The 23,387-nt window shown below is 36.7% G+C and overlaps 1 protein-coding gene across 1 annotated transcript in view; it reads left to right on the top strand.

Moving 5' to 3' along the window:
• Window positions 1–880: 880 nt before the first annotated feature.
• Window positions 881–23,387, top strand: part of LOC145998547 (uncharacterized) — a 30,581-nt gene continuing 8,074 nt past the window's right edge. Inside the window, exons 1-2 of the mRNA XM_083135007.1 lie at window positions 881–1,014; window positions 3,108–4,380. Coding sequence (XP_082991133.1) covers window positions 881–1,014; window positions 3,108–4,380 — 1,407 coding nt within the window. The remainder of the gene's footprint in view (window positions 1,015–3,107; window positions 4,381–23,387) is intronic.

The following is a 23,387-nucleotide window of genomic DNA, read 5'->3' as shown; positions in this document are numbered from 1 at the left end:
AAAAGTTACTTATCATTACTTAAGCATTACAAATTCAAAGCAAATTTGCCTGAACAAATTGGCTTTACTGAACAAAGTTTTTACGCACATTGTTCTTGCATTGGAGCAATCTTTGCATCCTTTTTTTAAAATTCAAAATCAAATTACTTGTTCTATTATTATAGTAAAAAGAGCAAAAGTGTGCCCATTCATCATATCACTCATCCCCAACTTCGCAATTAGACAAAATTGGCAGAAAAGCGAAGTAAAATATACTAAATCAACTCAAATGCATATCCCAATCATTGACTTTCAATTTTTCCCAAAATCTCAAAATCCATAAGCACAACTTTCTCCCTATAACCTGTAGAGTTTATCTAGAAGTTAGGCGAGCTTATACCGCAAATTAGTCTTGTTCTGTCACTTATCACCACGCCCCCCTCTATAGTTGCCTCCAGCTCGTTGTCCTGTAAATTCTCCACACGCATTGTAGTCTAGCTTTCCCCATGTTCAAGAATTTCGACGTATTTTATATTGGGGAAGGTCCACTATGTGTAGGGTATTCTATAGTATTTTAATCAGGCGTAAAAAGTGCTGGGATTCCAATTTGTGACTAATCTCCATACATTAAGCATATTGTTATATAATGACAGTTAGTGGTCTCCATATATTTACGTATATGGGTATATTGTACGAATACACAAACTCGCACATAGATTTTACTTTGATATTAATTCTTTCAGTATGAATAAAACTATTTTCTTTATAGGGAGATCATAGTGGTAACCTAGAGAAACATATCAAGCGGAGGCATCAAGATAAGCTGTCATTTCTGCAGAAGAAGAAAATGAGAAATGCTATCTCTAGTAATCCGAAAGCCAATATTCTCCTAAATGTAAAGATGACCGCAGACATCCTCAGGCAGTCTTGCATCCGACTCATCTCGGAGCACGGACGTCCTTTTTCACTGATGAATGACCAAGCATTTCAAGATATAGTGAATCCTCTTTTGGAAGCGATGCCAGCTTCTGACAGGTGCGTATTTTCATCAATGTCGTCAGATTGTCCTTTACATGTATTCCTTAGTATGTTCACATTGTATACGAATGAAATTATTTTCATTGTTAGTAACGGACAGTCTTAATCAGTGTTCGGAAAGTTACTCGAGTCAGTTGCTTGGTTCAAAAAGTAGGTTCGGTGCAGCTACTCAATTTAAAGAATAACTTACTTTTGCAGTTACTTTCTGTTGGATATTTTATTGCGAAAAATTGAACACACCCAATGATCATTAATTACAAGAAAATAAATATTTAAGAAATTTTATTTTGGATTTTATGTCTGTGGTATGTCATCGCATTGTAATATTATGACAACAATCAAGATTAAACCAAACACTGAAGTTTTAATGAGCAACTAGAAATGACGAATTGCAACAAAGCGTGGATGTCCTAAATTCAAAATGGAACGAAGCCCAGCTTTCTTGCCTTAGTAGGAGATTCCGAAAAAAAAAGGAAACAAAAGCGTCCAGAAAAGAAATAGTTGGAAGCTAAACTACCCCTCTAAGAGAAAGGCCCTTAAATCAATTTGACGTATACAAACAAGACTAATTATTCAAATGCCAACAACTCTAAGCTGATTTTTCAAAGGATGACGCTTGGTCCGCGGATAGTCCATCGCAGCTATTTCTGGCTTTCAAGACAGAACCCACTCCTTAACTAGCTCAACTACTGTCCTCGCGTAGCTGGGCAGGACTGAAATTTTGGAGGGCTCCCACCAGGAATTTAACCCTGGACCGCTAGCGCCAAATGTTAAATCACTAATAATTTGGCTACGCGGGAGCCCATAGTTGAAACAGTGTTGCCAAATTTAACTTTTTCCCCCAACGCTACAAATTTTAAAGTTAAAAATTTGTCTTCAAGAATAGTAAAAGTAACGTCATAAAGTTACATCTATTGCAAAAATGAAACTCTGCTACGGTTACAGCTACCTTCTTTAGTTAGAATTCCTTAGAAATTCATTTCAGGTTACTTCAAATACATTGATTTTATTAATCCAGCCTCATGTAATGAAGGTAGAGAGTTCTGTATATCCTTACAATGTTTAGAAGGAATGCAATTACGTTAAGTTAGTTTTTCACATAACTGTAAAACTAGTTACTCACTGACATAATCATGAGTAATTTCAACTGCAACAGTTACTCTTTGAATAAGTAAACTAAGTATAACTGTCTGGAAAAGTAATTTTCTGAAGACTGATATGTATGAGACACATTTTTTCATCAAATGATATTTAACACACTTTTGTACACTCAAACAAAACTAATTAATATAAAGTTTTCAAATATTATGTCAAATTTTCCTCAATTTTACAAAGTTGTTACATATACAGTGCGTTCGTTTTAAACTCTTATAACACAGGTTAGGTCGGAATATGTAATATAAATACTGTATAATTGTCTGCATGCTAGACGTTACGGGACGAAAATGCCGGCATCTGTCCCATATCACGTGCTAACTCTGCGCAGAGACAAAACAAACTCACTGTACTCCATATGCCTAGAGACAGGTTATGCTAACATTCTGTAGCTTTCCAGTGCTGGATGGAACTGAGCATGCAGTACAACTTATTTAGATATCCCCTATATACTATTGTTAATATATTTTAGAAAATAAAAAAAATATAGGTGTCACATATATCCTTTTCACAGCCTTAGGTATATCTGAATGAAGCAAAAAGACCTATTGCCAAAGCCCAGTGCTGTGACCAGGGAGGGTGGTGTTATAACTTCCTCATTAGTTCAAACTTTACTAAAGAGCGTTGATTGCATCAAATAACACTGTTTATTGCATGCAAGCTGCGTTAGTTTCTAGACACACTGATAGAGGTTAACCTATTATGGTTTTAAATAACAATCTTTTTCACTTTCACCAAAAAAGTGTTCTGCTTTCTCATATTTGTAGCATTTGCCTAGTTGATGAAAGCTTGATAATATAATTAATTCATACTATTTGAAAAATATTTTTAAGAATTTTAATTCTATTTTGGGTTTGAAACAAATGTCTTGAAAATTTCAAAAATCAAGAAACAACTTATCAATTAAGGATTAAAGCAAATTTTATTCTCTGCAGGTTTATCGTGAACAAGGAAGGTGTACGGAACATGCTATTCAGTCAGGCCCAGCAGATCAGAGAAACAATACGCGGCGAAATGGAGGGAAAATTGATACATCTAAAAGTTGATTCTACTTCGAAAAATGGACGATCATTCTTTGGTGTCAACGTCCAGTTTGTTGTAAATGGGGCTCTCCAATTGCGTACTTTGTCAGTTCAAGAGTTATTTGTGTCTCAAACAGGTAGCAATTTGCGTTACGAATTGTTGAACATTCTGGATAAGTATAATGTGCCCGTGGAGAATATATATAGTTTAACTACAGACACTGGAGCAAACATGATTAAAGCCGGGAAACTTATTGGGGAAGATCAAGAAACAAAGATGTCTAATATTTCTCAAGACACTTACGAAGATGAAGATATTGAAATGGAATTGACGAGTAAAGATTATCGTCTCCAATCCGTTCGTTGCGCGTCGCATACTCTTCATTTAGTCGTGAATGATGCTCTCAATTCCATTCCTGAAGTTAAGGATATTATTGTGACATGTCAAGCAGCATGCCGTGTCTTACGATCGCCTACAGCACGGCGTCAATTGAATGCAGAATCACTGCCGGTACCATCCCTTGATGTCCCGACAAGATGGAACAGCACAAATGATATGCTCCAGTCACTTTTTACACTTAAAAAGTTCATAGGGGATTACTATCAAGAGCAAGTTAAAATAAAGCAAGAAGACTGGATATACATTGAGGCTATTTTGACGTCACTGGAACCAGCCAAAGTAGCCACAAAGAGGCTGCAAGAAGAACAGCTTCTACTTGGCGACTTCTACGGGATATGGCTGGAGTGTCGCCTTAAAACATCAACAATCAACACAGACCTTGCACGCCACATAGTAGAGGGCATGGACAAACGAGAAAAACAAGCATTATATGTCAATAACGAAGAGAGACTTCCATCATTATTTGAGTATCCAGGATTTCTTGCTTCTATTTACATGGATCCCAGGTACTTTTCTGTTTTAAGTGAAGAAAACATCCATGTGGCGAAGGTGTATCTCCAGAAGTTGTGGTTAAGACTTGAACACATGAAATCCTTATCAGTGTGTGGAGAGGTAAAGAAACAAGAAGATTCCAGCACTGAAGATGATGACAGTGACCATGTCACAAACTACTTAAAGAAACAAGATTTATTGCGGCGGAATACCATATCTGCACCAAAGTTTAATATTGCGTCATTATTGGACACTTACTTTGTTTCAACTCGAAGACTGAAAAGGACTGAAAATGTTCTAAATTTCTGGGAAATTAGAAAATCAAGTTGTCCCCAATTGTACATTTTGGCTTGTATTGTTCTCTCTACTCCTGCAACACAAGTTAGTGTCGAGAGACTCTTTTCATCTCTGAAATTCATACTAAACCCACTCAGGTGTAATATGGCAACCGAAATTATTGATGACATACTTGTTATTAGAAATAATTATATTTTCATGAAAAAAAAATCTAACTAAATCTTCATTAAAAAGCAATCTCAGAAATAGCAGCACAGAATTGACTACAAACATTGTAGCAAACTTTGTGGAATCCAATGATACACCACAGAAAGATCTTGTACAACATGTTGAAAATGTGGGGAATATTACTGTCTAGATTAATAATGTATATAATTACTTGATTTTTTTTGTGATCTTATAGTTCATTATACATAAGTAGCTGTAACCAAAGAAAATCTTTTCAGAGGTTCCATAAGAAGTAATTTAATTAAAAGAACAATTTTGCTCGTACTTGTTTAATGTTTCCTAGTAATTAATACATTTAGTTTTGAGTAGCTGTCTTACCTGTTCACAAAATTGCACAGATATACTGATGTTATACAAGAGTATGAAATATATTTTTATTCATGTCAAATTTGTGGAATTCTGTTTAGTTTTAAATTGACACCTGAAGGAAATGACAGTGTATTTGCTTTGTTTTGAAAGATACAAAATTTCTCTAGTTTTTTAAGTAATAAGGTCTTTTTTTTCCTTGTTTTAGAATTTACCTTGGAATGATTAAGAGAATAATAAAGATATTCAACAAAATTTTAAAAACTGTTTCAATATATACTTTTCAGAACCTCCGTTCTATTCTTATGCTTATACAGTACGAATGCATACTTTAAATATATGTATATTTACATTTTTTTAACAAAATTTGAGCTTCGATGTTGTAGGGAGTTGAATATATGGCAAATATTGTTATTCCTTGGTTGGTGAACAAATCCTAATTTTTTTTTATTGTATTAATTCCCATGATATCTATTTCTTTGTGAGAGATTAGTGTAAATTTTTAGATTTTTTATGATAAATTTGACAGCCATTTTAGAATGTACCTCAAAATGTAACATTTAGAGCAAATTACTCAGGAACACCACTCAATAACAGACGTTACTGTTAGCCTCCTAATATGTAACCTAAAATCAATTCTTGTTTTTCAAACACGCTACTTCCTAAGGTTAAGTTTAGTTCTCTTGTTATAAAATTCTCTTAATAAAATATCAAAAAATGGCAACATCATTGTCATTATCTTGTCTAAGTAATTATTGCATGGAATCTGATAAATTATCAAAAGACGCACGCAAATGCAAATTAATGTACATTAATTACCTTGATGGACGCACGTGTCTGCCTGTGTGTGTATCCAAATCAGCATGTTACTTTCTAATGTTCTGGACAATGAGTTTTTGAAGAATGGAAACCGAATAGTCGATCACTCTACTACCAAATCATCCCGTGTAACAGCATGGAATGTAAATGGAGATGACAAATAGCATCCACATATCTTTTGAACTTGACTCATTTTGTTAGAATCAGTCGTTCCACATGTCTTATCGATACCTCAAAAATACTGAACCCACAATTGTAATATTAAAATGGGCTCCAATAACTATCAAAGTTTAATTTTTGCATGGCTGAGTTGGGGTCATGTAAATTCTTGTCCTCGCTAAAGTACAGTATGCGTACGTTGCACAAGACTATATAAAAACAAAGTAAATTTGTTACACACACATAAGTGCGCGCCCGCAATTGCATAGCTGAAAAGTCTACTGAACACACACACACATCAACTTTCGAGCACTAACGATGACCATTGCCATAAGCACAATCTCTGGCGTGTGTCCAAACATGCACTTCTATGTTCACTATCTAGTAGTAGCAATTTATGGTAGAAATCAATGGTCACTAAAAGTGCATGTTACAACGTCTGCCCACACCTGGGAGTTAGGAATGGAAGACATCGCCATTATGTTATTAAGTGTCCTGTTCAAAATGTCCTTACTTTTATTTTTAAGAAATTTGCCAGAGAACGAAGCGCGATAGTTTTCAATTACATAGAAAATGATGCACCCCCTCAGAGGAGTAACCACAAATTCTTGTCTACGGGGGGAGTACTTGGATAAACTATTAATAATAGTAGTAATAATGGCACTATTATTATACGTACACAATTTATATAGCCTATATTAATACATTACATAATGAATTCATTCGCCCCACAACAAACAACAAAAAATATGCCTCTGAAATGTGTGCGCTTCTTCTCCCCCAAACAATTGTTCATACATTTAAGACTCAACTGTTTGTAATAGTCTGACGTACTTACTTCTTGTTACTTCTCCCTCTGGTAATTTACAATGCATTACAGAAAATAAATTGCTAGCGAAGCGATCAAGAAAACTTTTAGATCCAAATTTTTGCAAACTGAAAACAATATTGATTTAATATGGCGCAAAAAAATCATGGAGGCCCATGACATTCTCTTTTACATTTTTTTTTCTATTTACATCGTTCGGCGTCCAGGGCTGACTGCCGCCGTCCCCTATACATCGACCACAAGGAAAAAAACCTTGGGACGAAAAGTCCCCGCGCAGCTTTCCCTTCTTCCCTCCACCTCGGGCCATAAGGAAGCATGGTCCACTCTCCCCCTCCCCTACAAGCGGGAGTATGGTGTACAGGAGTCGTGGGTCTGCGCAGGTTGTTTTGCTCATGGTTCCACTATAGCTAAGGGTTTGAAATTGACAAGACTGTAAGAAAAGCAGATATTGCGAGCGAAACGAGCTAGACAATTTTATATAACTTTATTTACATTTGTATAAAGATATAAATCGAAAGGGGGCAATTGCCCTTCTGTGCCTCCTTGCAGATGCTCTTGACCGTCTGGAAGAAATAATGCACGAAAGACGTGAAAACTAAATCCGTCTTTAGTATCGTTTTGTCCTGCAACTCTTAGATTCTGCAACCTTTCTTTCCATAGTTCAATGTTTGCAACCTTACCCCTTAGAATTGATTTCCGTCCAAGGTTGAGGCCCAATCTCCCCCCCCCCCTGTGGTTGCGCCACTGCACCTTCTTTAGCCGTAGTTGTTTTGTGAACTTTCATTGGCTTAAAAATACTTCATTTTCTTCAAGAGCATAATATAGTTTAATAACCGGCGATAAAATTCCTCTCCCCTAAATTTCTGGATTAAAGTATAATAATATAGGGGCATGGAAATCTGAAAGGGGGGTGCGGATGGCCACCTCTCTCCTTTAGAAAACGAATGTCAGCTAAAAGTATATATTTCACACGTATAATTTGATTCCAGTCATAGTAATTTACATTAATTATTATAATGGGTATGCAGGAATGCGATAATTTCGAATTCAAGTGGTGTTTCTTGAGGGGGCAACACTATTATCGGGGTAATATGCCCCATGGAAAAATACCTCGCTTCTCCCTCCGTCGAAAATATCTGCAGACGTCCATGATTAGGGCGGGGCATTAACCCCCCCTTTGGACTTCGTGCGCACGCCTATGGCTACTCATTTCTACACTACATGGAAGGTTTATTCAATTTCGAGCCAAAAATGTAATTTTCAAATCAGGGTTTTTAAACGTCCACGAACCCATCAACTAATGGGTTCTATTGGGTTCCGCAACAATACCGGAACCTGTTCTATCACAGTGTAAATTCGGTCCAAGTTGCGTATTGTTTCATTTCAAATATGGAACTTAGACCGTCTTTAAATTGATCCGGAACGAAGGACCCTGTGCCGTATTTCAATTGATCCAGAAAAAAGGTTCCTGGAACTTATTTAAATACCTTAAACATAAAAAGGCTCTTTACGGTCCAGATCCATTTATGCTTGCTAATATTCCCTGCTGAACCTGAATTGAATTGATTTAAAATTCCTGATCCTTTAACAACCCTGGTGGAAATTCATTAATTTACAAACAACCATATTTTTAACGAAACATTAATCCCACACAATATACTGAGTTATTTTTCGCAATGTTCCAATGAATGGCAAGAGATTTGGGCTATTCCTTTTTCTTCCTTGATGTTTAATAGATTATATTTGTCACGCACCTATAACGTTACTAGCAAACATTTGTGAATTGTTCTTTCCTTGTAACGTTAACATCTACCATACTGAATTTATTTACGTTCCTTATGCAGATGGTATGTACCCAACTGCATTTTGTTCCGTTCCGCTACAGTGGTTTACATTTTGTTACATTCCTATGTAACGTTAATTAACCATATTGCCTTTCACTTCGTTCCGTTACGGAGGATTGCATTCATTACGTTCCTATGTACCGTTATTTACTACCATGTTGCATTTCGTTACGTTTTTTTGTAACGCTAGTATATACCACAATGCATTTCGTTACTACGTTCCTTGTATCCTTGTAACGGTAGTATATACCATATTGCATATTACGTTATGTTCCAATGTGCTCATTTCGTTCCGTTCCTTTATAACGTTAATATCTACCATAATACATTTTGTTACGTTCTCTGTAACGTCAGTCTGTAACATATTGCATTTCGTTACGTTCCATGGGTACCAGCAGCTGAACCATACTCTTCCTCCTACAAAATGGAACGTACCGTGTAACGCAAATTGGGTACGTTACGACTCCCTGGTTGAAACTATCAATATACACTACTAAAGAGATCGTGAATGTGGACGTCACCCAAAGAGCTACTTCAGGAATTCAATTTCGAAACTCTTAGTAATGGGCGAAAATTGTTAGATCAATTGTTCCTGTACAAAACAGTAAACGACAAATTAGATAATAGTTTAATTCTTGGACAACTTCAGTTTAATATAAGGAAGAATAATTTTCGTTGTAGAAACATTTTCATCCCTAAAATTCCAAAACCCCAAAAATTTAAGAGCTGCCCGATTAATAGAATTTGTGATATGTATAATGAAATTATGATTAATAATCATTTCATAGATTTTTCAATGCCATTCTTGACTTAGAAGAAAACATTACAGTCAATTCTGAATATTAAAATATGTGATAGTTAATGCATAATAACTTTTTATATTTATACTCAAGATTATATGACTATTTATATTCTTTATTTTATTTATAAACTGTTGTGTATGTTTTATGTAATGAATACAATTTGTGACTGGATTGCATATGTATCTATTGAAATTGTAGTTGTATTGTCATTTTGTAATTACTATTCATTATTATTAGTATTTTTAATATGATGCACGCCTTCTGTAATTGGAGGATATATCTCTATTGAAGGTAATAATAAATAAATAAATAAATTACTCACCATACGTTTTAATCAAATAACATTCCAATTCCTTAAAATATGCTGAAGAGACTTTCTAGCAGTCTGTACATTTCATGAATATAGTATATCCTACAGTACGTCGTTTTAATCAAATGACATTCCAATTCCTTAAAATATGTTGAAGAGACTTTCTAGCAATCTGTACATTTCATGAATATAGTATATCCTACAGTACGTCGTTTTAATCAAATGACATTCCAATTCCTTAAAATATGTTGAAGAGACTTTCTAGCAATCTGTACATTTCATGAATATAGTATATCCTACAGTACGTATTATGATCCCCTACGTAGGAGCGGGCCATAGACATACAATATACGATGGACTTAAAACATTTTATTTCAGAGGTCTTAAAAAATCAGATTTCTGTTCTTTAGTCTGATGTACATGTGTTCTATACAGAGGCGACAACTTAAAATAAATTTCTGGGGCCAAGGTTGGCATAAAAATACTTTACATGTGAAAATACATGTAACATTTTTCCCTTTACATGAATTTTGGGTGGAAAGTATCATCCCATCTGGAGCTCCTGGTGCATTTAAAAAGGGACGCTCAGTACTATGAGCCCCCCGAAAGGGGCGCCTATGGTCTTATATGTTAACAATATAAACATGTTTACAATTAATTTAAATATTTCGTATCATAATCTAAGCAATTAGGAGAACATGTTGAAAGTTATAACCAATAATAGGAAGGAAAAAAGTAAATCCGTGTTTCTTTTCACTTCTGGTGTGCCACTAGTGCAAAGTTCATTATATTTAAGAAATAAACTGATGTGTTCAATACTAGACTATTATTTTACCTATCAAAGTGGCCATTTTTAATCTTATCCAAGAGCATTATTTATCATAACTATCTTTTGTTTACTTTTCACAGAATTTTGACGATGCAGTAAATGTAGTACATTGTTTCACATAAAATAATATTTTCACTTCCTGTTTCATTCTATAATTAAGCGAATAGTGCGTATTAACTATTTGTCCTAGATAGGTTTGAACATAGATTTTTATGTAAGTAGTACTGATTTTAGAATATGGTTTCAGTAATTTTAGTATTTTACGTAGACTATGTCAAATCAATCCACGAAGACAGGAAAAAAATCAAGACCACTTCCTTAATTGGAAGCACAAGCGTCCTATAAACTCGTAATAAACCTTGCAGAAACGAGAATTTTTATCTGGTGTAGGGTCCCTTGAAGCGCGGGTTCTACTCTCCAGTTCAATAATTTTGTTACACTGCAGTACAAATTTGACAATGATCTACATATGCTACAATCGTTTCATTTATCTGTGACCACCAGTTCTTGACTATACACCTGTAGTCATCGTGTTCAATGATTCTTTACTGAATGGCGGCTGTTCTGACACCTTGCCCCAGTTCATGCACACGCATAACTACGTACTAAAAGAAGCATAAACAAATTGAAAGAAAAAAACAAAAGCTGTTTAATATTATATTAATATTAGTTGTTACTCGTGAGGACTTGAAGAGAGAGATATTTTTGTTCAAATAGTAGATTTTTAGTTTGTTTTTGAAGTTTTTACAACTGTCAAGGGATGTTATGGAAGCAGGATGTTCATTCCATTTTAAGTACAATCCTTACTATCCTTGCAACCAGTAATTTGTTTACTTGTTTAAGATTGTTTTGAAGTCCATTTTATGGACAGAATGGCATGTCGAGACTGAACCGACATTGCAAAGTGAGATCCAAACCATTATATGCATCCAGCGGGTATCAGACCGCGGACCTCTTGATTACAAGGCGTCGACATTATCACCACGTCATCGGTGGGGACTACTATATGTCCAAAATATCTTATAATACATCTCCATTGCCTAATTCATCACTTGCTTCCATTCAGTGCTATTATTTCTTTAGTTATCTCATGTTGTCTAATTGCATAGGTCAACTGTATTTAACAAAGTTAATGAATATCGTCATGGTCTTCTCTTATCTTGTTCAAACATCAGACGTTAACGTTACTTGGTAGATACATTATTCTTGAATACTTCACGATACGTCTCTGCTAGTGGTAATCTTCACAGTAAGGCAACTTCCTCGTGTACAGTAAGGTTATCAAGGAGATGTGAGGAACAAACACAACATCTATGTGCGTGCTGACGCCAGAATATGTGCAGACATACGCATTCTAAACAATAGTTTCTCAGGTTTGGAGTCCAGATTTCAAATATTCTTCTTCGAACATCTTTCTGGACTTTCCTTTACAGTCAATGGAAATGGAATGAACAAAACTCATAATTCTTCCTTCTCGTGTATGTAAATCATGTTTGCACACTGGCAGATTTTACAGGGGACACAGGGACACACACCACCTAAGTATTATGAAAAATGATGATGATAATATTATATTGCAATGAATATGAATAAAGTTAATAATATATAATATAATATAACATACAATATAATATTTTCTAATATAAAACTTACACTGACCAGTAAATATCATCCCGAATTCTGGGGGTCAAGGAGTTTTTTTTTAAAACGAGGATAAAAATAAATAACATGTCTAGGAAAGTTTTCTAACTTCTCTTTTTTGGACCACCCTATATATATATATATATAATACTTATTTTAACTGATTCTACGTGCAATTACTGGAATTATCCAAACTCGATTTTTTTAAATACCAGTCACATTGCATATGTAGATATATACCCTACACGCATAACTAGATCAAACATGAAAACAACATATTTTCTTTAAAAAAGGGAGGAAAAGGTAATTTCATTCTACAGGTTTCCGAGGTCATTAATGATACTTGTTCTTCCATTTACACAGTGACGACGCCCGCCTGAAATAAGTGGGGGGGTACAGATTTCGGAGTCAAATTCTCGGGGTGGTAAGTAATGTCGAGTAAAAGGTATTTACTTAATAAGATTACTGCGGTATAATATTACCAGTGACATATTTTACAGTCCAATCCAAAGATAAACCACTGAGATGTTGCAAATTATCCCATCATATACAAGAGTACTTTTAGACACGATTTTTTTATGTCAACAAAATGCAATAATAATAATGTTTTCTTTTCCTACGCCATCATTGAGTTGAATAATGCCACACACTTACTATTATCATGAACAGTACAAAATATACCATAAACTACAGTCAACATCAACTCGCTGGGTATACTATAAATACTACACGTAACACTATGTCTTTGTAAAGAGTGTGAGTACTTTTTTTTGCTATAATGAGAGAATGAACCATAGCAAGAAATTATGATATGTTTTATGAGCAGCTACTACGTTGTTTAAAATTCAAAGATTTTGCATGCTCCATCTCAAAGGACAGAATAGACAGAGCTCTCAACATCTCCTTACCACTTCGATTACGAAGGTAACACTTGATCTGCCGCAAGCAGCCACGAAAGATTGTAGCTTTTCGTGCTTCAGAAAAGCGACATTAACTTAGTATAGTAGCCATCAAATAAACAATACACCCGTGAATAGATAATGTGTCAATGATACCATTTTCTCTGCCATGACTAAATATCTTATGTTTTCTTGTTCAACGACTGAAATTCAGAAGTTGGGGTTAAATGTAGGGACGATGCGAGAAATGCCACCCACTTAGGAGGTGCAACTCCAGGGGCGGAGCGAGGGAATGCTTGCGAGCCCCTTAATTTTCTTCCGCACCCCCTACGTTCAACTGGAAACACTAACGTAATAATATTCATGTCGTCATATTGAGCGCCGAATGTTAGGTACTGAAGTAAGACCGTTATTATTGTATGCAACAGGCAAGCACTGAAAGAGGTGCCGATATGCATGCTTTTCTGCACTGGCGGCAACCTCTATAAAGACCAGTGACCGTTTTCTTTCTTTTCTCAGCATTGTTGTTACGCTTTTTTTCTTCTCTTCTTTCTTCAAGTGGTCTGTCCGTGGTTTTTGATAATTGCCTATAGGTTAATATGAGTTATTTTTTCCCTTTTTTGCATTGTTGATAAACGGTTTATATTCCACCTGCTTGCTCTTTCTCGCTCTGGAGCAAGAATTGCAGCGAGTTGTAACATGAAGGGTAGTTTTCTTGCTAATTAATACGTTCTACGTATTTGTTCCACGTAACATTTCTAGTAAATGTACCATTTCAAGCTTTTTCAAAAACGTTTAGGAAGAGGCCCTATGTTCACGAAGAAATTTTAAAGTTCGTTGTTGGGGATAGTGCGGCAGAAGGGGATTTTAAAGATAACACAGTTGCTGTGTTCTTCGCGTTTTGTCCTGTGGCAGATGGAAGATATAATGTACTATGTATTTTGTACCTCCATTGGTTAATTGAAGAGGTTCAAAAATTGTGTTTTTAAGGGCAGGATGATTTTATTTTGTATTTCACTACATAGTTCAATAAGACTGCAACGTGTATCTGAATGTTTACACTGTACGACCACTTTCTTGGAGTATAAGACTTAATACATATCATCATAGACGTCCAGGGAGAGGGCAAGGGGGTCAGCATTATTGGAAAATGAATGTCAATCTAAAGTTATAAATTTCACACATATATTTTAATTTCAGTCAGTAATTTATGTTAATCAGTGGCCGCGATTAGGGATGCAGTTGCCCCCCGCTTTTTGCTATTTTTGCCCCCGCACTATGCTAAACCTTATCTACCAAGGAAAAGTAAACTGTCCTTGCACCCCCTCCGCAGCTTTGAAAGATTGCATACGCGTTTCATGTTTTCCTTATTTTCAGAATCACACCCCCTACATTTCTTTCCGCACCCCCTCAGCACCCCTAAATGAATAATCTTGGCTCCCCCGCTGTGCCACTCTCAAGGAATTACTTTACACGCCTTTTGAATTACTTGAATTTGAATTAATTACTACCAGCCACTTTTCACGTTTACCACATTATAAAGCATGGGACATTTCACAGTTTAACGTGGAAAACGGTGTTTGAATTATTTTGGCACTTACAGCGTTTACCAATGTTAGTCTTCATTGTACTTATCCTCTTCAATTCTGTCTTTCGTGTGACTGCTGGTATCGGCCAATGATGGCTATTTATTTCACGCTACGACGCCAAGATTCGAATCCTAGCCTGGGCATTGATGTTTGGGAGTGTCCATTCATCAATTGCATCACATCATCACTCATCCCATCTTCGCATATTAGCCAAAAGTGGCACATAAAGCGAAGTAAAATAAAACAAATCAATCAATCAATAATTTCCGCCGAGATTAGATTGGGAACATACGACTTTGAATGACAGTACTAAGAAAGATATGCTAATCGGGACTGGACCTACATTTTAAAGTGGGACCCGAACCACTACGTGCCTCCACTGAGTATCGAACCCGCGATCAATTGATTACGAGGCGACGGCGACACTATCGGTTAAGCCCCTGTAAAAATTTATGTACTTGTACACCACTACTTACAGTAATGTACATAAAATATTTATCAGGAACTTTACTTTTCATCAAATGAACGTACCATCATTCTTTTTCTAATTCTATAAATATTTAAATTTTTACTTATTTGACAATAATTTTCTTGCCATGACTGATGTTTTTACACAAAAATTTTAGCGGTCTTTACTACATGTAAGCTAGATGATGAATATTTGCTGTTTTATCTCTGATTTTATAACGTCTTTTTACTATTTATATAATAACAATATTTATTAGTCAAGATAGAAAGAACAAAATAGTATGTATTAACGTTGAATTTCCTCCGTTCTTTAATCTGTGTTTACATACAACAATACTCCATACGCATCAGATAAATTAAGTACTAATTAATTAATTTTCATATTATTACAAATAATTATATTAACGTTTTAAATAAAAACGATTTTATTATTATATTTCTGAGACACTTGGTTCGGACTGGCTCCCCAAATTATAAAGGTAAAGGTAAAGTGTTCCCCTGTGCATAGCACCACGCCATGAAGGCGTATAGGGGGTGTGGGGGTAACGCCCCACACTTTCTTGATCCGGTCGTGAGTGGGGTGATGTGATCAGCATCACGCCCCTGACCGCCTTTACCCCCCAGGGTTTCCCCCAGGTACCCATGTTATTCGACGCTGGGTAGGCGCCGGGGCCGCTTCCACCGTTAGAAAAGTTCCCGGATTTGAACCGGCCGGGGATCGAACCCGGGACCTTGAGCATGGTAGTCAGACGCGTTACCGACTGAGCCACCGCGGCCATATATATTTCTAAATACGTGCCTAGTGATGTGACGAGTTAGTATGACTCTGTAACTAGCCTTTGTTATTTTGTACTGTAATAATAAAAGTATCGGTATCGGCATCGGTATCAGTGGGTATCGGTCATGCTATCGATATCGGCAAATAGTGGTATCGGCTCAGCTCATTATACACACACACACACACACACACACACACACACACAAATACGCATCAGTGCAATAAAACTAAAACAGTGAGATAAAATGAGGTTTTGCTTCTCCGACGGAACTTTCAAGGCTTTTGCCCCCTAATCAGAGGATCTGCACAGGCCTATGGTTAGACTTATTCCGAAGTATAGTTATAGTTAATAATTGTACACATTTAGCTGTGATGCCAACAATCAAAGAACAATCTCACAGTCACTGCATGCGTTCACCTACCAGACAGGAAGCAGATTTTGTAGAGAGATTGGCGACGCATGCTGGCCGATTACTTATTATCAAATTATCAGTGACCACTGTTATCCAGCTGCTCCCCCTCCTCTTCATTTTAGAACACATAATAATAAAATTGCTTTGTGATCTAACTGAACTAGAAAATGCAGTTGATCATTGTATTTGACTCAATGGAAGTTTTAGAATGGAAAACGTTAAATATCTACTTTTTAAGTTTTCGGTCGAAATGCATAGCTATACCATCCTACAAAAATCTAGGGCGGCTACAGGGGGGGCTGAGACCAGCTTTGGGGGCTTCAGCCCCCCCTACCCCCCCCCCCCCCTGTAGCGCCGTCCCTGTGTTTACATCATCATTCGTCATTCACCGCATGGCGATCAATACTGCAGTAGAAACGCAAAACTTTCAATGCCACCTTTGTGTGCTCAACTGACTTGACGACAATAACATTATTATTTTGATTTCTCCATACTTAATGACAAAATAATGACTCATTTAGCTTATTTCAACGAATTAGTTGAAAATAGAATCGTAACACTAACCTGTGATTGCGAAACGAACACCGTTCCAGCTCCTCGGCATAAAATATATGCTGAGGTTAGGGGCAACCGATCCTGTTTATGTATGCGATCGATTCAGTGTTGCCACGAGGCACGTATTTAGAAATTTATTTCAGGGGGGGTCCGAACCAAGTGTCTCAAAAATAATAATAATAACAAATAATAATATAAACGATTGAATTAAAACAATTATATTATAAATGTATTAATAATTAATAAATATCAAATTAATATTTTATTGTTATTATTACATTCATAGGTAAAAACGGTGTAAGAATAGATATAAAAGTATGTATTCATTATCTAGCGTGTAGTTAAGTAGTTAAGATTGCTAAAATTTGTATTAAATCAACTGCCCTGGCAAGAAAATCAGTGCCAAATGGATAAAGAATTGAATATTTATTAAATAACAAGAAAGAATGTTAGATCCAGTTCAGGAAAATTAGTTTCAGATTAATATCTTTGGTACTGTCATTCAAAGTTCGGCTGAAATAAATAACCCTCAATTATACAGCAAATACTATACAAGTATGTTTTCATTGTTTAATATTAGTACCTGGTAAGTCTTTCGGGGGGGACCTTGTGCTTCGTCCCTAAATACGTCCTTGACAGTGCGGTAGGATAGTTTAGTGTCAAGCGTCTCCCAAAAAAATAATTATGTTATTGTTATGCAGTCATTGTACTACGTCAGCTTTTGTTTAGACACATACACATGTATATGAAATTAATGTTAGATAAAGGACTTTAAAAAAACTAAAAAATTACTGCCTTCAAATAAATTGACACAAACAACCGTCGATTATACAACAAATATTAAACAACGCATATTTTCATTATTTAATTATTGTACTTGGTAAGTCTTTCGGTGGGGGGGGGGGGGGCGGACCCCTAAGTCCGTCCTTGGTTGCCAGCAACTAAATTCTATTATTTTTCGGGATAATAAACTGGTCTGCAGGTTCGGTGGCTGAGCGCGTTGAATGGTGGACTTTCTATCTCGGCACCTAAGTTCCCGGGTTCGAGTCCCGGTCTGGCGGTAAGTGTTCTTTGCGTCTCTTCTTCACATTCATCCCTCATCGTCGTGATTGCACAAAAGTTGCAGAGAAGCAATGGTAAGTAACGAAAATACAATAACAACAAATAAACTACTCTAGAAACTAAAATAATACCGTGTGGCAACAATACTTTTTAAGAACCAAACACAATGAAGAGGGGAAAGGGGGGGTCAGGTGGAGTTCAAATATGAAGCAGGGTTATTCAATATGACGTCAACAACTCTAAACGTTTACCGAAATAGAAGCTTACAATTATTTAATTGACTGATTGACTGATTTGGTTTATACTTCGCTCTTCTGCCTATTTTGGCTAATCGCGAAGATGGTAGATTAATAAAGTTTGAAAAATTACTAAAAAATGTTAAGAGAAAAGATAAAGCTATTGGCTTAGGTACATGGGGAAGTGGTTAGAAGCTGACTCAATTGTTTAAAGATCACAGGTTCTAATCTCGCGCGAATCGCAGATTTCATTTTGGGGGGGAAGGTAGTCACTTCGAGCATCCGGAGTGACACACGGACACGTGGTTATTCATTCTTCCACGCCACGTTTTATTGTATAATAATAATAACTCTGATAAAGTAACGTATTGCCAACACTGACGGTGCTGCAAGGCGGGGAAGTCCCTCCTAAATTGCGTGCGCCTGCGTTCTTCTACCGGTATTGATCGAGCGATTGTGCCATTTGTAGTGGTGCTACCGGCAATATTGATATTTCGGGAAAAAAGTATGATGTCGTACAAGGAAATGCTTCGGTGAGATTCCTTAGTTGAATGACTATGCACTTGCCAAGCTAGTAATTGCAGTAAAAATCGCAGAATTATGTATAATTGCCTACAATAGAATATGTTTCCTAACACTGTCAAGTTTCTTCTTTACAAGAATCCACACAGAAATTCAGATAAATTACAATAGACAGTAGCAGCGATTACGGTGGGGGATTGTGGGAGCCAGTTACCCCCTCCCCATCTACGAAGAGCGAAAGGTGGAGATCTAATCGGAGATCTAATCGGTAATTTTCCATTACTAACAACGTAGTATCAAATGCTTCATTAAAATCATTCAAATTAATAATCCAATTCATTTGTTAGAAATATAATGTACTGTCAGGGACGGACTGGAGGATAAATATTGTTCGGGCATATTTATTAATCCGGTTCATATCAGAATATGGAATTAATTGATTGATTTTATGTATTTCGCTTCACTCGGAGGATTATCCTGGCTGCAAGTCTAGGCGCCAGAACGTCACCTGCCGCGGCGATGGAGATGAGATCCTAGGAACACGTTACCTTGTCCAAACGATGATCCTTGCCTGTAGGTGTGCACCTTCACTAGTCTGCTAACTGCAGTCCAGAATGTACACTTCTCAACTTCTTATTTGACCGCCCCGAAAGAATTCTAAGTCCGAAAATCGTAAACTTAGCAACATTGCACTTCAGCGCCAGCTGAGAGTAGCCAACTTTGAGTTCGTCATTCAACTAGACGAAAAACGCTGCGGTGAAAGGATTCCAATTTCGCACATTCCATGAACTTATAAACTATCAATCGCTAATATAATACACACTGAAACTGAAATAGTAAATTGAAATAAGAATAAGAATGAGAATCGTGCGAAATTGTAACAATTCTGCGTGCTCGACTTGATATCACATAGGTTTGAAACACTGAACAGGGGTTTTCTCCACCTGGAGTAAATCGCCATCAAGTTTGAGTAGAAAGAGGCAAATTTCTGAGGAGTTTATGCGACATTTTATTTACAATGCCCTGCACAATATCGAACAGATCTAAAAGAAATCATTTATTTCACGACTTGTGGAGAAAACATGCTGGAACACAGGAAGATCGATTTTATCATAAACATCTACGTGTTTGTAAGGGAATGTTGTCATTAAGTTAACGTAGAGCAGTTGGTTAGACGCTGGTATCCATATTTTTCAACATACTTGAAAGGTCGCGGGTTCAAATCCCACCCTCTAATTTTTTTTTTTTTTTTTTTTTTTTTTTTTTTTTTTTTTTTTTTTTTTGTGTGTGTGTGTGTGTGTGTGTGTGTGTGTGTGTGTGTGTGTGTGTGTGTGTGTGTGTGCTAAACAGAGACAATTGATATTTCAACACTGTAAAATATCCGATGCACACTTCAAGGGATGTCTCTTCTGCACATTTTCTCCCTAAGAAGGTTAATGCTTATTCAGTTGCTTGCCAGGATTTAAGGTTAAAACTTTTTGTATTTTAGATATTCGTCATAAGCTGAGTTAACACACATTATGACTAATTTACATATAATATATATGCATTCAGGATGCTGTAGGTAATGGTATTTAATCCTGGGTTCGAATCCTGGTCAGGCATGGGTGTTCTTTGTAAGTGTTCCTTCATCAATTTCATCATCCCATCACCCATTCTCATCTTCGCGATGAACCAAAAACGTCACAAAGGCGAAGTAAATTAAACCAAATCATCAATCAAGTAATGGAATTTAAGATAAGTATTGTGTACGCTCTTCACTCCACAACTAAAATATTAATTATTTCAAAATACTAACACACAAACACACACAATTATAATAGGAAATAATCCACTACATTGATGTATTGAATTTTTGTAACGAACGGGAGAGTTTAATGTATTCAATTCGCTAAGATTGGTTATGTGATGTCGTTTATTTAGTAATGACTGTTCTTGTTCCCCTCACTTCGATCTTCCAATGCATCTAAATCTAATAATAAATCCCCAATAAACGTAAGTAAATACCTTTTGCGACCGAGGCCGATGCGATAAAAATCTACTAATAACTATTTATATATTACGTGACATCTAATAAATGCAAAACTTGAGAATGATCATTAATTCGGCACTGCTTTATATCCAAAATACTTGTCTAATTTCAACAAAATAATACTGTTATTTCAACAGAAAGTATATCTAACGAACTTTCCACCAAATTCGCAATATTCAAAACAGCCACCCTCAGACTTGCTTATACGTTACTTGATTCTGCCATTCCACGTGGCACGTGATTCAGTAATATAATTGAAATGGTTTCCGAAAATTCTAAACGCTTCATCATTCCTGCCACCTCCTGATATACACAGAGAGATCATCCAAGAACAGTATATATATATTTTACGTCCGATGCCATACTCCTTCCGAAAATAAAATTCGGCAGCATGAGGAATCGCAGTTACGACCACGCTCGCCAGTAACAAGCACGTTATCCGTCATCCCTTCAATCCCTGAAGATAAAAGAGCTCTCGAAACCTCGGAAGCCTATCCAGAAATAACCTCGTTGATATCCCGGTAAATCCTCTTCATCAAAGTTCGCATGAGTTTAGGCAAAATTTGAGCTAAAATACACTGCAAAATACAGGGCATTTGTGTAGAGAGGAACTTATCCACAATCTGTGGCAAAGAAATGTTTGGAGCACTGGCAGGTGGTTGTTGCCGCAACCATGTTAGGAAACTTTTTGTCTATTTCCTTGTAGAACAGTTGGTAAGACGTGTATTTTTTTTATCTAAAATGAAAGATCACAGGTTCAAATCCTAGCCGCTCAATTTCTTTTCTGTTGAAGTGAACACAGAAGTACGATATTTACTGAATACAAAAAATTTGAAATAATTAACCTTGAATATAACAGATTACTCTATGAAAAACAAATCGCATGATTACAACTCTAGAGTTTCAAGAGTATTCCTTACGCATACTTTCATTCGACGTCTTGTGTATATTTCTATAATAACATGAGGTTTTATATAAAGCAATGTGTCCCCAAAACTGTTTATTGTTCAATTTCCAACATGAACATTGAAACTTGAATGTTTCGGTGATGTTGCATTAAGACCCGAAGGAATCAATTTTATGAGTGGAATAGATTTATTATGTGAATAAATATGATGTTGCAATTATTGTTTTGGGGAGAAGATCGTTTAATTATTGTTTTTATTGTTTTCTTTGTGGACTAAAAAATTGTGACAAAAACTTTACTAAGTATTACATAAAAAAAAAACGTGAAAGCTGAACCGGGTTTGAACCAATACCTCAAAGAGAAAAGATGAACGTAAGAAGATGTATGCTTGTCTGAAACGTTACAACTACGCTACAGATGTTCCGAACGTGTGTGCGTGTTTAGTAATACCAAATACTTTTACACATGGATGTAAAGAGCACTCGTTGTAGCACATTTGTCATAATTATTCTTTATTTATTTGTTAAATGAAAGTAATGTAATTGTAAATAATGGTTAAATTTATTTTATTATTCTTGACATCCTTTTCTGGTATGAATTCGTACGAAACTTTTCATGGCTGAATGTAATTGGAAGTCGTCTTTGAACCAACTGCAGCATCACGTGATTAACAATACCAATAGAAGACCTTATTTCCTTTGAACTACGCTCTAAACAGAGGCATGCAACATTTCTTTCTTCAACCTCGCGAAGAATGGAGCACTACAACAAATCCACAAGAGAAAGAGTGATCGGTTTGATCGAGGGAGCTGGATTGTCACCTGGTTTAGCTGGCGAGCAGTATGGCGTTCCAGCACGGACAGCAAGGAGGTGGTGGGCTCGATACGAAGAAACTGGTGAGGCATCACGGAAAAGACGCGAGAGCTGGGGCCGTGTTTCGACACCAGTGCAAGACGATCGGCTGATAGCGGAGTGTGAAGCCAATCCATTCCAGTCAGCCACTCAACTCAAGGCAAGGGCCGATTTTCCTGGTTGCCCACAGACAGTTCGGCGGAGGCTGGCTGCTTCTGGTTTACGGGCACGAAGGGCAGCAAAGAAGGAGGTCTTGACGGATGCACACAGAACTGATAGGCTAGCATTTGCTGAAGAAAATATTGATAGGATTTGGGATAGAGTAATCTTCTCAGACGAGAAAGTATTTTCTACTGCAAATGATGGTCCGGTTCTGGTCTACCGGCGTCAAGGACAACGATTTGATCCCCATTTTTTTGCTAACTCACGTCGGCGTGGACGCGTGAGCGTGCCTGTCTGGGGTTGGATATCTCTCGGTGGCGGAGGTGACCTACACCGCATAGAAGGACGTCTCAACGGGATACAGTATGTGCACATTTTGGAGCATGTTATGGTTCCTGGCGTGCGAGCTTTGTATCCCGAGGGAAATATTGACTTCCAGCAAGACCACTCCTCCATCCATGATTCAGCCATCGTTCAGCGTTTGTTTTCTGAACGAAACGACATACATCTAATTGACTGGCCACCCATGGGATGCGACATCAACCCAATTGAAAATATGTGGGCCGAGGTCGTTCGATGTTTGAAAGAAAGCTGGCCCGATCCACCACCTTGCAGAAGTGATGAACTATTTGACCACGTCAACAATGCCTGGAATGAAGTGTGCACTTCGCACAGGTATATTCGACATCTTGTGCAATCCGTTCCTCGACGCCTGAGACATGTCATAGATGCAGGTGGCTACTGGACAAGATATTAAATAA

Source organism: Lepisma saccharinum, chromosome 1, assembly GCF_977018435.1.
Source record: "Lepisma saccharinum chromosome 1, izLepSacc3.1, whole genome shotgun sequence".
Classification (NCBI taxonomy): domain Eukaryota; kingdom Metazoa; phylum Arthropoda; class Insecta; order Zygentoma; family Lepismatidae; genus Lepisma; species Lepisma saccharinum.
This window is presented reverse-complemented; position numbering and strand designations above follow the sequence as displayed.